This window comes from Eumetopias jubatus, unplaced genomic scaffold, assembly GCF_037043125.1.
Source record: "Eumetopias jubatus isolate StellerSeaLion01/CBP00866 unplaced genomic scaffold, mEumJub1_p1.0 scaffold_10, whole genome shotgun sequence".
In the NCBI taxonomy this organism is placed as follows: Eukaryota; Metazoa; Chordata; class Mammalia; order Carnivora; family Otariidae; genus Eumetopias; species Eumetopias jubatus.
Genome location: NW_028274816.1, coordinates 119,775,737 through 119,791,657, shown reverse-complemented (window position 1 = coordinate 119,791,657; position 15,921 = coordinate 119,775,737). Strand labels below are relative to the sequence as shown.

The window sequence follows — 15,921 nt, the reverse complement described above, 5'->3', positions numbered from 1 at the left end:
CGCTATGTCTTTGTCAAATAGAATCTTAAAAAAATAATAATAATAATTAGCCTTTTTTTTACTTACCTTGTGTCAGCTTTCATAGGATGATACTAACCTCTTTAATCATCATTAAAAAGCCCCAGACCCTTCTGTAGTTCATTTTGTTACTATAATAGAACATCAAAGCAGTAACCCAAGAGGAGAAATAGTAGCTATCAATCCCTAGCGCTTGATAGTGATAGGGCTTGTTTCGCGAAGTTTCCTCAGGAATGGAGGGGCCCTCAGCTCCATATTGTCCTGCCTCGGTCGCAGTCACTCTTTTTTGAGACTAGTGCACAGCTTTCTGATTTTGAATGAAAATGAGCCTTGGTGCTTAGTCAGTACTTTCTCTTTCTTTTATCTATTTCCTTCTTGTGTGTTGGTGGTTCTCGTCCGGGGTTTTTGGCGTGCTGCCATCCCAGTGTCGCTAGAGCGTGACACTGGGAGGAAGAGGCAATATGGGACTGCAGGGAAGGGGGAGAAACTCACGGTCCTCTCATTCCAACCTTTTCTTTTTAACTTCCGTCTCTTGGGGCTCTGCAATGTATTCATCCTCTGTGTTCAGACAAATCTTCTCTTACGGGGCTTCTCCTGAGCCTTTGGAGAGGTGTCTGAGGAGATTGTCTTCTATAATTTCCGTTGTAGTAACTACTAAGTTGATTCTCTTCAGGAACACCACACATCTGCCTTCTTCCTAACATATTCTTGGTCTAGGTTTCTCACCCTGACTGCTTATGTATGTATGTTTATTAAAATCTACATTTTTGCTGCATTTTCACCAAAAAATCATATTCAAATTGAGCTGCTTTTGGTGCCATATTCTAGGTAGATGACAGTGTTATCTGCCCTCTCTGAGGCTCACAGTCAGTTACCACAAACCTCATTTCATGAGTGTAGGAGCTTGGGTAGCCTTCCAAGGCATAAGCTGTGCTTCAGGAAGCTGTCAGGTGCAGAATCCAGAGTGGCTCCTGGTGAGAACCAGAGCAGATCCTGTTAGAGAGGCAGCTTCCGTACCCAGCTTGGAAGAGACCCTTCATTGTAGTCACTCTTGTGGTAGTGGGTCCTATGGCAACATTTCATGTATTGCTCTCCTGAGAACACTTGTCCCTCAAAGAATAAAAGGGGGTTCTGTGTCAGTTAAAGGTGAAAAATGTAGCATGTGATGGGCCTCTGCTAGAAGTTGCCATTGCATGTTGAGCGCACATAAAAGCTGAGGAGTCTGCCATTGAGGAGACACATTTAACTCAATGTGAACTGAATTTATGGACCATGGAATTTAAAATTGCAAAATGCTTATTTTTAACATCTTGTGAAACACCGATGTTCCTTTTTTTTTTTTTTTTTTTAAAGTAATCTCTACACCCGTCATGGAGCTCAAACTCATAACCCTGAGATCAAGAGTCATGTGCTCCACTGACTGAGCCAGCCAGGCGCCCCAACACCAGTGTTCCTTGAGCACGATCTGGGGAACACTAGCCTATAGAGAACAAAACAAAAAAAGGCACAGAATAATTGGAAAGAAGATTTGGTTTCAGACATCCAGTATGAAAGGGAGATGCTTTTTCAAAAAGAAAAGTAAAAAGAAGTTTGGATGACTGAGGGTTTTAGTCTGGCCTGCCAAAATAATAGAAAAGATCCCCCTGCTTCCAGATTGGAGTTCTGAACCCTTATTGAACCTTGGTGTACATTTATGATCTTGCCAAAGAGGAGGTGTCTGGCCTTCCTCCCAGTGGGGCTGTGTCCTCTGCTGTAGCCTGGCACAGTTTCTCAGAGCAAACTGAGTTCTGATCAGTTCTGCCATGGCTTCATGCCAGTGCCTCAGTGCCTTGAGTGCTCCAAATACCAGCAAATTGGTTTCTCAGTGACACACCACTTTATGGCCACGCTGCACATGGAATGGAAGGGACAACAGCCATTTTGTTTTCTCTGGGAGCCCAAGGCCATCATTTTCCCACGTGAAATCACTGCTAATCTTGCAAGACCACTTCCTGCAACTAATCCTTTCTAGCTTTTCCTCTGCATCCATCCCAAGGTCTGGAGCGGCCTGGCCTTTACATTTCCTTCCAGTCCTGAGGGCTCTATTAACAGTGCGTTTCCAGGTTTAGTGCCTTCTGATTCAACACCCTGGGTCTAGCTGGGTGCTAAAAATACCATCCTTTCCAGCTGATCTGCCCTAATCACGATAGCACCAACACTTTAAATAGCTTTTCTGTTCCAGAGTAGACATTTGACAGATGGAACTAACACTCTGAGGGCTATAGGAAGTCACAGGCTTTAAGGACTTTACCAACCTAGCCTCTTCTGCCTTTTCTTTTCCTCTTCCATTTCTTTCTAGAGAAGAAAGAAGAAACCCTCTTCCCAAGCCCTAATAATAAATCAGATCTTAATAGAAAGGTATGTATGTAGGGGTGCTTGTGGGACCCCTAGTTGTGTAATACTAGAAAATTTTAAATCTTGAAGGCACTAACATATGGGCCTTCCTGCTTCCTAGCACTTGCCATCTCTTTTGGTGTCAAGAGTTCTGCATGAATCTGTTTTGCAGCCTACCATGGTAGCTACGTTTGGGGTTGGCATATGTCCGGGACCACTATCTTAACTTCACAAGAACTTAGAAAGGAAATCTTTCTGGCAAGCAGTCTACAAGCCTGTTTTTTTAAATTGTTTATTCTGAAAAGCTCAGTGGCATATTGTGTCTATAAGCACTACAGTAAGGGGCAGATCTTTCTTCTGGTGTGGGGACTTAGGTAGGGGTGAGTTCTGTTTCTCTGTTTTGCTATAATCCTCCCTGTCTTTGGGACATTTCATAAACGAAATGCTTTGCTGGCCAGCACTTAAATACAGTTTGGTTACTCAAGCAGTAAAAAGTGTTGTTTTTAGCAGTCATAGTAGTTTCGGATTTGGTTGGCCCCAAGTGCAAATTTCCCCTTTGCACTCTCTAATACGAGTACCATCCTCCCTCTTATTGCTTCTGGAAGAAGTGTGACCTTAGCTAAAGTAGGAAGATGAAGACCACATTCACACCTCCTCAGAGTTTATGCCACAGACTCAAAGAGCCAGCTTTGGGAAAGAAGACAAATGAACCAGAAGAAATCACAACTAGAAGCAAATATAAACCTATTTGACATCTTCTCTTATTCTCTCCTTTGGGCCAGATCTCTTTGTCTTTACCTTTCCTTCTCATTCTCAGATTCTCACAACAGTGGTAAGATTACATCTGATTTCCCAGGATTTCAGTTGTGTAAAAGGAAAAATTATGATATCTTGTCAAGAAGTGTATCCCAGTCAAGAGGCACTTGGCTGGCTCAGTTGGAAGAGCATGCGATTCTTGTCCTCAGGGTTGTGAGTTCGAGGCCCACATTGGATGTAGAGATTACTAAAAAAATAAACAGGGGCGCCTGGGTGTCTCAGTTGTTAAGCGTCTGCCTTCGGCTCAGGTCATGATCCCAGGGTCCTGGGATCAAGCCCTGCATCGGGCTCCCTGCTCTGCGGGAAGCCTGCCTCTCTCTCTCCCACTGACCCTGCTTGTGTTCCTGCTCTTGGTCTCTCTCTCTCTGTCAAATAAATAAATAAAATCTTTAAAAAATAAATAAATAAATAAACAACAAAAAATGTATCCCAGTGTGGCTGGGAAGCCTCCTTACATCTGGTTCCCATTGCTATTCTTAACAAGAACATTTAGCATAGTCTGATTACCCTTTCATCTCTGTACCCTCAAGCTCAAACCTAATATCTAAGATTTATAAAAATTGGGCGCCTGGGTGGCTCAGTCGGTTGGGCGTCTGCCTTTGGCTCAGGTCATGATCCCAGGGTCAGGCTCCCTGCTCAGCGGGGGCCTGCTTCTCCCTCTGCCTGCCACTCTCCCTGCTTGTGCTCTTTCTCTCTCGTTCTCTCTCTCTCTCTCTCTCTCTCTCTCTCTCTCTCTCAAATAAAACCTTAAAAAAAAAATTGACTCACACATACTTATGTTCTAGAGCCCTCCCTTCATTTAGTCCTCTGGTAGAAATCCTATGCAGCCATTCAGTAGGAGCAGAGCCAGGTCTCTGGCCAGAATGTTTCCTAAATGAATTAAAGTTTACCTTGATTCAACTTGTTTGTTCTACCTGGCTGTTTGCCCCGTTTTCTAATTTTGGAAGGCTGAATGTGTTTGTGTGCTTCCATTTCTTAGCCTGTCATCTGTTCCGTAAGTGGTGACATGACGACAAGTCTGTAGGAACCTGGGCTTTGCTGTATACATGGTCTAGAATGTGTCTGTGCCTGTGCAGCAAGGTGGCTCTTCAGTACAGGCTCCTGTGTGTGTGTTCTGTTTCCTCGGAAATGGGCAGGAGCCTTGAAGTTAGGAATGGATTTTACAACTTAAAACAAGCCCCCCATGTCTTAAGACATTCCTGTCAAAACGCATTAGCCAAACTCCAGCTGGTGGTGTTGCCTAGCAACTCAGTCTAAGCTGCAAGAGCCCTTCATTATGGGAACCAAGGTGGCAGAACTGCCTGACCCCTGAGAAGGTGATTAAAAAGCATGTGGAGGCCCCCTCCTCCACGTATTGCACGTAACGACCCAGAGATAAACTTTTGAGCTCCTTGAAGATAGCCGGTTCTTAAGCTATAGCTGCTCTGCTTGGTGTTGGTGGAAACCTTGGAGGGAAAAGGGAAAGAGTCAAGTCACAACTAAATGTGGTGCAGATGTTTAGTGACTGGCCTTTTGTGCCTCCTCCCCTGAGCTCTCATTGGTTTGAATGTGGGGAAAAGACATGAGAGGAGGAACTGCTTCCAAAATTAGCCCGCATCCAAGCAGGTGGTTTCTAATGCCGATGGCAGTACATCTATCTCGGCATCTCTGGCCCTGGAGTTGGAGGCTTCTTCACGGGGGTTGATGGCAAGTACCTCTTGTGTCCCAGGTACCATGGGAAGCACAGCGATGAAAAACTCCAGGGTCCCTGTGCTCAGAGAGTTTCTCTAGGAGAGCAGGGAGGCCAGCCATAATGGCATCCTTTTCCTAGAGAGCACAACAGAATAGGATGGATTTTTATGTGGAGAATTCTTGAAGTCAGCACGAGTAATTTCGAATTCTCACAGAAATGAACATCCTAAACTTACCAACAAAGAAGCAGTGTTTATCGTCTCTGTTCAAGTTTCTTTCTCTGATGCTTCGGCATCTCTCCTCTTAGCAGTGAGAGAACAAGGAGAGCAAAATGACCTTTCATTGCAGACCTTCGTGTCTCTTTGATGTGGTAGTCACAGGGAGGACCCCAGACACCAACCTGTTCTCACCCTGGGTTGGTGACTCCAAAAGCCTCTGCTGTGACAGCTCGGGGTATATAGAGCCTGGTGGCAGTCATTTTAGTGCAACTTCAGGCTTTCTCAAAGTCTTTTGTTGAGACTTTTTCTTTATTCATTTGGAGGCATGGTATTCCCTACAGGCTTAAGAAATCATTTACCTGCTTAAAAAAAATGTTTTTTAAGCATCCAGGTTAATAAATTTGACTTGCAGGATTTCTGCAACTCTGTGCCCTTTTCTGATCTTGGCAGTTGAGTCCAGAGTGGCTCATGGTGAAGTAGGGAGTAAATGTGGATTTGGTCATCAGTCTGTGTATCCCTGTAGCTCTCGGATCAGTGTTCCAGAAATGAATGCCAACACGGCAGTCACCATGGCACCACCCATACACCCATTGCTGTCCTTGCCCTCTTTGGAGCATTTTTATCTGTGTAGCACCTAGTTTAAGATTACCCACTCTGCGGGGCGCCTGGGTGGCTCAGTCGTTAAGCGTCTGCCTTCGGCTCAGGTCATGATCCCGGGGTCCTGGGATCAAGCCCCACATCGGGCTCCCTGCTCCGTGGGAACCCTGCTTCTCCCTCTCCCACTCCCCCGGCTTGTGTTCCCTCTCTCACTGTCTCTCTCTGTCAAATAAATAAAATCTTTAAAAAAAAAAGATTACCCACTCTGCTGATCCACCATAATCTCCACAGGTAATATTTTCACTAGTGCTTGGTTGCACCTTACTCGGTTTTCTCTCCTGGAATCTCTTAGGCACTTCAGGAGCCTGTTCCTCACCCTGTGCTGTTGTGGGAGAAGGGCCTTCTGAACCGTGTGCATGCGTGTGTGTGACGGCACTTCTCAGGAGACTGTGTACACGTGGCTCGTAAGGATGTCAGAAAAGTGCATTTGTTTGATACTTTAATTGAAGGTGTTGAATTTTGAATCTGTGTTCCTAGACACTGTTTCCAGCAAATTGCAAAACAACAATGTTTATACTATTGCCAAGAGGAATGTGGAAGGGCAGGATATGCTGTACCAATCCCTGAAGCTCACTAATGGTATTTGGATTTTGGCCGAGCTACGTATCCAGCCAGGAAACCCAAATTATACGGTAAGTCCTTTCTCAAGGTAGATGAGATGGGTTCCTAGCACGGTGGAAAGACCTGGAGGAGACGCTTCACACCCCAGATAGCCAAAACAAGCAGTCGATCAAGAAGTCCCCAGTGACCTCCTTGGAAGACCTTCTCTAAGGACTGCCTCTGTACTCCTTCCCCTGGTGTATGCTGAGTGACTCACAGTACTGTGCATGTGGTGCTCTGACAAACTGCTGAGGGGGTTGTCTCCATAGCTCATTTCAAGAAGGCCTTCTTTCCTGCTTTTAGAGTTCATGACCTAAGGCTATCAGAGTCCTAGACACATGAGCCTTTTTTTTAGCAGCATGTATGCCCCAAAGACCCTGCTGAGAAAGGTGAGGCAAAGCTGGGGCACACCTTTGGAAGACTGCAAGGGGACTGTAGTTTGGAAAAACTCCTTCAGGACCATATTGGACTAAAATTAAAATCCTGGCAATATTTTTAGAGCAGGAGCGATTGCCTTGAACAACAAAGACTACCCTGCAGGCACCGGACATGTGTTTGCTGTTGTGAAGTGTGATCTCCCAATAGGATGCTGCCTGTCACTGCCGGTTGTAAAATAAAAGCCCTTGGGATGGGGACAATATCTTATTCTTGGGTTATCTTTGAAGCTTCTTAGGCTGTTTTGAAGGAAGGGACGGAAGAGAATACTGTTCAATATTGAATAACTCCGAGGAAGCTGAACAGGAGACTAAGGGGGCATTTTAGCCATTTAGCTGAGAAAAACCTGTGACCGCATTCCTTAATTTTAACAGCCAAGTCTGTTTTCATTAGCATTCATCAAGGGAATAGTACCACCCAGAACTGAGAATTCTTGATGTTTTCCCCACTAGTTCCCCCCCTTGAAGCAGCTGGGGGGGGGGGAGGGAGAGAGAGTGTGTGTATGTGTGCGCGCGTGCGCGTGTGTGCGCCCGAGCACACACACACATGCTCCGTCCTATCAAGCTAGATTTTTGTGAGTGGGAAACTTCAGGCTTCCTCCATGAAGTAGACACTCCTCCCACCCACCTTGTCCTCCAACAGTCTTGTCTTTTTTGGAAAGAAACTACCCCATCATTTACTTTGAGTTCCTTAAGAAAGGAAAAAGCCCTTCTGTGCTGTTCCTGGAAGGGCTGGTCTTCACTGTAAAATCAAGGTCTTGTAAAATAACTCCCATTTTCTTCCTTAGAAATGTGCTCAGAGAGAGAGAGAGAGAGAGAGAGAGAGTGTGTGTGTGTGTGTGTGTGTGTGTGTGTGTGTGTGTGTTGTTTTATCATCCACCATCTTATTGTATACAATCTTTCATCTCAGCTAAGTTAAAGAAGCATGATTACTCCTGGTATGCAGATGAGGAAACCAAAGTTAAGAATGATTAGCAACTTGGAGCACCTGGGTGGCTCAGTTAGTTCAAGCGTCTGACTTGATTTTGGCTCAGGTCATGATCTCAGGGTTGTGATCGAGCCCTATATTGGGCTCCGTGCTGGGCATGGAGGCTACTTAAGATTCTCTCCCTCTTCCCCGAGGCACCCTCTCTCCCCATCTCTTTAAAAAAAAAAAAAAAAAAAATGATTAGCAACTTTTTCCAAAATGATATAATTTGTTGGTAGGTGTGTTGCGCTTAGAAGTCTGGTTATCTCTTGACCCTTCCTACCATATTCATTGTAAGGATAGAATTTTGAGAAGGACCTCTTAATGTCACAGTCTTAAACATAATTTAAAATTTTTTAACTTTTAATTTGAAATAATTTGAGACACACAAAGATATTTTAAAGTGGTTCCAAGTTCCCATGTATCCTTCACCCAGTTTTCCCCATTGATAACATCTTACACACCCATAGTACATTTTTTCTTTTTCTTTTTTTAAGTAGGCTCCATGCCCAACATGGGGTCGAACTCACGACCTGGAGATCGAGCGTTGCATGCTCTACCAACTGAGCCAGCCAGGCGCCCCCATACTACATTTTCAAACAGGGGATTGATGTTGGTACAACACTATTAGCTAAACTATAGACCTTACTCAGATTTTTCCAAGTCGTACATTACTATATTTTGTTGTTGATGGTGGTGGTCTGGGAGCGTACAGCACTGTGCAGTCTCATCACGTGTGTGTAGACTTGTATAACCACCACCACCGTCAGGACATAGAACCATTCCATCACCACGGACAAATTCTGTTCTTGCTCTCCCTTTATAGACTCTCACCCAGCCCTAAGCCCTGGCAACCACTGGTGTTTTCTCCATTACTATAATTTTGTCATTTTGAGAGTGTTATATAAATTTCAATTCTTACAGTATGAAACCTTTTTTGAGATTTATTTTTCCCATTTAGCACCATACCCTTGACGTTCATCCGGGTTGTTAATGTGTATCTATAGTTCTTTTTTATGACCAAGTAGTGGTCCCCCATATGGATGTACCATAGCTTACCCATTCACCTGTTGAAGGACATCTCTTCACCTATATATATATTTTTTTTTTCATTTTAACAGTTTTTATTTAAAGTCGTATGTAAGATTACTTTACTCCTGCTTTTTCTCAATTGTTTCTTCTTTATATTTGCCCTTTTCCTTTCCTGCTTGGTGAGATTTGGCTTTCTGTTCGAGGATCTTTTTGTGGTCTTTGTACACTTAGAGCCTAGTGCTAACCATCTTGCCAGGGTGAGTGCCTACATGGACAGTCGTCTATCCGCCTTCTCTCGCTGCACTCGTTCAGTGTAGATGACGTATTTCTTCCTGTAAACCTGGACGACTTTGCCAATTTGCTGACCTATAGAGTGTCCTCACACAACCTGTACTTCATCATGCTTTCAGATGGGCATGGATCGCACATTGTACTTCTGTCTCAGCTCTTTGGAAAGCAGGGAAGACATAATCTTCCTGCAAATGTGGGAGGGTGCATTGAAATGCCTTTTACGGTTTCTGCTCTGGTCAGAAGTCACAAAGGGATCAAACTTCATTTTGGCTGCTGGTGCTTCAGTAAGGGCTGCAAAAGAGAAAGGGACCCCTATATATTTTTTTAATTTTTATTTTGAGATAATTATAGGTTTATGTGCTGTTGTAAGAAAAAATCCAGTGGGATTTTGTCCTCATGGTGCCTTTTTTTTTCCAAAAATTTATTTATTTGAGAGAGCAAGAGTAGGGGGAGGGGGAGAAGGAGGGAGAGAATCTTAAGCAGATTCCCCGCTGAACATGGAGCCCAACGTGGGGCTTGATCTCATGACCTTGAGGTCATGACCTGAGCCAAAATCAGGAGTTGGATGCTTAACCCACTGAGCCACCCGGGTGCCCTGATTCATGGTGCCTTTTTATAGCCACACCCACCTCCCTTCTTTCCTTATATTTCTAAATGGTAAATTTGTTTATACTTCCTTGCCCTCTTTCCTGTTTTCCATCCATCTGGTGACTAGGTTCCTTCTGCCCACAGAACAATCCAAATTTTCCATCACAGCATCTGACACAGACCTAATCCATTCCCCTAAATGGTAGTGCAGACTTCAGAGTCCCTTGGGCCCCTTCCCTTCCCTCCATCACCCTAAACACCCATTACAATATTGATCTGTCTCCAGTATTAAGGAGGAAGGAAATCTGGTTGAGCCAGTACTAATGGCAGGAGGACCAATGGTCCCTTAGCCTCCTAAGAGATTGATAAATTATTCCCAACCCCCACCCAGTCCTTACTGTATTTAAACGTTTATCCTATAAGGATGAGGCCCCATCACTCCAAGTAACTACATCTTATTCGGAAAGATAAATTGTCTCTGGTGGGAAAGTGTGTGTTCCAGACTGTAAACCAGAAGTGGATGTGTTAAGTCCTTGGCTTACTTAGCCATGAGAGGTGACTCTTCTTTCCTTGATGGTCTAGATGGGTGACATTCCTAAGTGGTTGGTGTTAGAGATGTGTCGTATAAATAGACCACCAGTTCAAAAGTTAAAACCCTAGTAAGGTCTCTTTTCCCTTAGGAGCCATACAAAATAAGACCCAGAGTCCTAGCTTTATTTTATAAGTCAAATTATTTAGCTGCTTTGCTCTTTATGTATGTTTCCCTTTTTTACTATCTTCAGGAATTAGCAAAATCCTTTTTTTTTTTTTTTTAATTCATTCTAGCTTGTCTTAGCTGTACTAGTTGGAAAGCAAGGATGAGTTTTAAGTCTAAACCTGACCCTTTGTTAAAGGTTGGCTTGGCAGGCCAGGGTTGGGTTGGGGGTAGTATGATATAAGGGGGGAGAGAGGGAGAGATTGATTCTTCCTCAACAGCCCCCTGCCCCCTTCCAAAGAGCAGCAGAAACTCAAGAGTCCGAGCCTGATCAGTCCGTGACCACTCCCCCCCCGCCCCCCACCCCAGCGCTAGCCTTGGCGGATCGGGCTTTTGTAGAGGAAGGCAACATTTCCTTATCAGTCATGAACCAAAAAAAAAAAAAAAAAAATCAGTCTCCCAACTGGTAGATCTTCCAAGTATTGTTACAAAGATGTGGAAGAAATATTTTGCGGGGAGAGGAACCACCCCTCTGTAGTCTGAGAGTTAACCCCCAAGGGCTGTTCTTACCCCTTCTGGCCCCCCCCACTCCTCTCCTGAACCCACTTACTCTCCCACAAGAATTTTCCCCAACACTGACCGGAGAAACCGTGGAGGAGGACTGCCTCTATAGGGAGCTTGAAAGTCAGGGACGTGCCTGTGGCTGCAGCTTTGACCGAAGCAGGGAGCTGTTCTCTATGCATATTTATGCTCTTAAAGTGGTTGGGGTTTTTTGTTTGGGAGTTTGTGTGTGGATGTGTGTGTGTGTTTACATTTGTCAGAATTGTCTTCCTGATTAATGTCAGGCAGTAACTTTGGAAGTGCCTTAGAAACTATTAAAGCTGTAAATAAATAGAGCCTCTTTTGATGTTCTTTTGTTTGGTTGGTTTTGTTTTATTTTTTGCCTTTTTTTTTTTTTTTAAGTAATCTCTGTGCCCAAGGTGGGGCTAGAACTCACAACCCTGAGATCCAGAGTCACATGCTCTACCACCTGAGCCAGCTGGACGCCCCTGTTCTTTGCATTTTTTAAATTTGACTTAAAGTTTTGAGGATGTGAGTTTTTTCAAGAAATTCAGGGCTGACCAATATCTTGATATTTTTGCCAAAAACATTCTTACCTTTTGTGTACTGTGTGAAATCATCTGGTGTCTCTGAGAATAAAGAGGTAAAATAATCTCAAATCTCACAGGGCTATATGGCGAAAGACAACTTCTGCCTGTCTGCCCTAATAGAGGAGGACAATGGTATCTGTAATGTAGAAAGCAAACGTTAAATTTTCTGGTTCTAAATGCAGTTTGCAGGCTTCTCCTGTTGTTATTGTCAATAATATTTGTCCTAATCTGATACAAAGATTTCAAATCTGGGTTTAAGTTTTGTGCTCATTGACCCACAAAGTGAAAACCTCAGTGTTCAACACTGAAATCGTGTTAACTGTTTCCGTGTTGGGTTGGTGACGATGAGGCTGGAAGAAGTGAGGCGGCAGGAGTGTCCAGTTTGCCTGTTGGAGGAGGCTGCAAGTGCATGAAGAAGCTGTTGCCAGGAATTGCTGTCTGCTTACACTAAGTCTCTTGTGTTCTTGTTTTCCTTCCCTTGCAGCATGTTTTGCTGTCCTTAGTGTGATACAGAAAGGACTAGTACCTTGGATGTACCTCACTTTTATTTCGCTTGATGGTACACCCTCCTGGACTGGGCCTGACCTAAGCATCCTTGTCTGAGTAGGAGGCTGGGGCAGGCAGCTGAAGTGACCACCAGCGAGTTAAGGTTTAGCCCTTCCCTTCTCATTTGGTAATAACCCCTGTGACTCTTAGCAAAGCCTTGGAGCAGCTATGCCCCTACAGTCAGGGGTTTTGATGTGTTTAGTATTACTATTGGTACTCCTAACCTCATGGACCCACAGAGAATGTAGATGGAAACACAGCACAACTTGACAATGATTAAATTGAAAATGTAAAACCCACAGAACTTCTTAACAGAATTTCCTGGTTTGGCTTCTCAGTGATAGAGCTCCTCTCCCTTTGAATCAGAAAAGAGATTTTCTTGAACTGAGTCTTGGATGCCTTTTGAGCTCATGCCAGCCTCCCTCCTAATCTTCTTCTCCTTTCCCCCTGACAGCTGTCACTGAAATGTAGAGCTCCCGAAGTCTCGCAGTACATCTATCAGGTCTACGACAGCATTTTGAAAAACTAATAGACTGGTCCGGGGCCCTCCGGCCCCCCTGTGATTGGTGCAAGCCAAGAACTCTTAACTGGAAGAAATCGTATTGCCGTGTAGAATCTGAACCCAAACACACTGAGGCCGCCCACCAAGGTAGTGACTAGTCTAACCTGTGCTAACATTAAGGCACAACCTGTTGGATAGTTTTAGCTTCCTGTGAACATTTGTAACCACTGCTTTGATCACGCCCCACCTCTTGCCACCTGCCTCTGCGATCTGTCCTTACTTGTGAGCTTCTCCATAGTGTAGTTTGATATTTTGTAATTGAGAGCTCATTTCAAAAGCAGAAAAAGACAAAAAATATTAAAGCAAGGAAAAGTGTCACTGAAACATAAACTGCACTTTATTGTATTATATTTTTGTACATATGAGAAGTGGAGGGAATAGCATACCCGGTAGAAAGTGTGAAAACAACCGACCGCCATGAACCGCACAGTCCTGGAGGAAGAGACGTGGTCCTTTGCCCCCCCTGGGAGGGGTTCTCTTATCTGTGGCCACCCTTGTCCCTGGTTATGTGGGTTTTCACTTTTTTTCTCTCTCCAAACTCCCCTTTCCTTGTGATTCTGCCTGCCCCGTCCTATCGTCTCATTTTATGGCTCTGCAGTCGGGAATGGGGGTCTTCCTTGAAGGGGGCTTCAGGGGGCAGGAAATAGGGCCTGTAGGCACGAAAGCTGAGAAGTTAGAACTTACTACATTCCTTTCCCTCGATCTAACCCACAGTTCACACCAATCAAGGAATTTTCGTAGAGATGGGTAACAGGAACCAAAATATGCTGCCCCCACTCCCTGCCCTGGATTTAATTTAATTCTCAGGTCCAATTCAGATCTAAAATCATAGTTCTAGAGTTGAAACAGACTTTAAGTAATAACTTATCCAACCCTGGTTTTCCTAAAATGGAAAAAGACAAAAGGCAAAACATGTTAACTGCCTGAGGCCTTTTAGCTGTTGGGGGTTGGGGGGGACTGGGTCTCCTAAATCCCCATCAATGTTGTTCTCACTACATTTTCACTAATGTATTTCTTAGTGAAAATTTCACTAATTTTCCTTTCTTCAATGCCTTTCTCTTGCCTTCTCTGTGCCTGTTTCTTTGTGGCTCTTGTACTCCGTACTGATTTTGGCACTCCATTCATTGGCATCAGGTGGCAGCAGAGTATCTCTCTTCAATTACTGGAAGGTAAACCCAGATGCCAGAATGAGACAGTAACTAAACGTTAACATGCTTCTAGAGCCACAGTCCTTGAGGCCAGCAGGGCGGGTGCAGACGAAGTGAGACAGAGTGAGCTTAGAGAGGTGAGGTCCCAGACTCATTTGATCCCGTTAGCTCTCCGAGCTGCCCTGTCACTTAGGCTCCACACCAGCTGAGACCAGCTCGGAGGGTCAGGCAGTCTTGTCCTCTCTCAGAAGGTGGGGAGGTGTGAAATCCCCTTCCTTAACACTTTGGGTGTGTTTTGTCAAAGGATGCTTTGTGCCCAAAGCACCAACGGTAGCAGTGTTCACACTGTTACGTCTCTGGGCACTTGTCACACTGCCTGGTACCCAGTATTCAGGATCCATGAACACGACCGCCCTTCTCAGCTGCCCCACACAAGTCAGAGGCACTTGGGGCCCAAAGGGCTTATGGTGAACTCAGACCTCGGCGTGAGTCCAAGAGGAGAAACCCTAGCAAACAAGAGCAGAAGCCACCCCACAGCCCTGTCATGTCTGAAATAACCCTGATTCATACCAGTTATAGAGCTTGAGGGGAGTGGATCCCCCAAAGCAGGTTCCTAAGCCTGGAGACCACGAGAAGAATGACTGGGGCAGGAGTACGGGGAAGAGGGAGGAACTGGCGTCCTGCCCTCACCGCCCCTGAGGCACGTGGAGAGTAGGAAGTAGCACAGGGAATATATGTGGGGGGGTGGGTAGGTTGCCTGTGTGTTGGGTGGAAAAGCAGGTTGATCGTTTCCTTCTTGGGAAATCATTCGTGGAGTCGGACAGACACAGGCAGTGAAGAAGGTTCACACTACAGGTACCGTGTTCTCACTCAGAGCAGACTAATTCCACAAGGAAGTGCGTGTCAGCTAAGCAGACAGAAGACAGTTTATGCCAGAGTATGGCCCTCGGCCCCTGAAACGAGGCTTCTGTCAGCCTCCCCAGCAGCGATGGGTAACAGCTACTGTTCTCGGCTCCCCGGACTGAGCCAATCCGGGAATTCTTCGCGCCTTGGGGAGCCTGCCTCCCACTGCCCCCCTGAGCGGTTAGGGAGGGATTCTGTTCTGTGGAAGAGGACCTCTCTCCTGAAGAGACAGCACCCGTCGCCTCCACTGCAGCTTCCCTTTTGGCCTGCATCGAGCCCAGTCGAAGTGGGTAGACGGAGTGAAGATTGCCCCTCCATTCTCTCCTCTGCCTCAGTATGTCTTTGTAACGTCCGCTGGTGTCAGTATACAAAGGGCAGGGAAGCACACACACACCCAGAACTCTTGCTGGTCAGAGATTCCCTGAGTGTCTGTCCTCGCCCGAGCCTGTCTCGTGTGTCTGTGTTGTGAAGCTTGGGACTCTGGAGAGAAATTGGGAGTGGGAGGGGTAAATGTTGCCCTAGGAATGCTTATCATTCTTTGGTTGTTGGGATCTGTTCTTGGGGAGGGTGGGGGTTGGGGGGGAGCTTGACCTTGTGTCTTCATCAATAAACTCATTTACACAAAATGAAGTTTGTGGTATGTACTTTGTTCCCAGAACGGACGCTCTAGGACACAACACTGCTGCCCAGGAGAGGGATGGGGCATTAAGAACCATACTACTAGAACTTTTCTTTCAGCGGCCCCAACCCTCCCAGGGATTTAGCCAGATGAAATTAAGATTGACCTGAGGAAGAATCCTGTACCTTTTGCGGAGGCTCCTGTTAACCAAGCCCCATGTCAGCACCACAGGCAGGAAGTGCTCGCAGGAGCCAGTCTGTTCCCTGGCAGGTCCCCTGCTAGGGCCTGAGGCCCATGGTCCCACAGCAGAAGCAGCCCAGCAGAGCTACTCACCAGTTTTCCTGTTACCCAGGACGATTCATCCCGAAATGTATAAAAAGCCTCTGGGAACTGAGCTCAGGGCTCGTGTGTTCCCAAGTGAATAGAATTAAGGCTTGAAAGCAAGCTTCCCTAGGAGTTCAAGTCTAGTCACCTGCGTTGCAGGAGCCCAGGACCCAGGTGTTTCAAGCTAGAGGCCCCACCCTAGATTCTGATGAGCGACAGCCTCCGTAGTCTCTCTCAACCTGGAGTGGGGGAAGGAGGCTGAGGGATCCATCACCAAGATGCCCGTAGACTCGTCCCCGAACCTGTCAC

At 45.6% G+C, this 15,921-nt stretch overlaps 1 protein-coding gene and 1 pseudogene across 4 annotated transcripts in view; one reads left to right on the top strand and one right to left on the bottom strand.

The window, feature by feature from the left end:
• The window catches only part of AP2B1 (adaptor related protein complex 2 subunit beta 1), a 122,156-nt gene extending 109,139 nt beyond the window's left edge, over positions 1–13,017 (top strand). For all 4 annotated transcript variants that reach the window (XM_028108999.2, XM_028108996.2, XM_028108998.2 and 1 more), the window contains 2 exons: positions 6,231–6,385; positions 12,511–13,017. In XM_028108999.2, coding sequence (XP_027964800.1) covers positions 6,231–6,385; positions 12,511–12,585 — 230 coding nt within the window. In that variant the 3' untranslated portion in view covers positions 12,586–13,017. The remainder of the gene's footprint in view (positions 1–6,230; positions 6,386–12,510) is intronic.
• LOC148163476 (large ribosomal subunit protein uL24 pseudogene) lies at positions 8,906–9,363 on the bottom strand (annotated as a pseudogene).
• Positions 13,018–15,921: the final 2,904 nt, after the last annotated feature.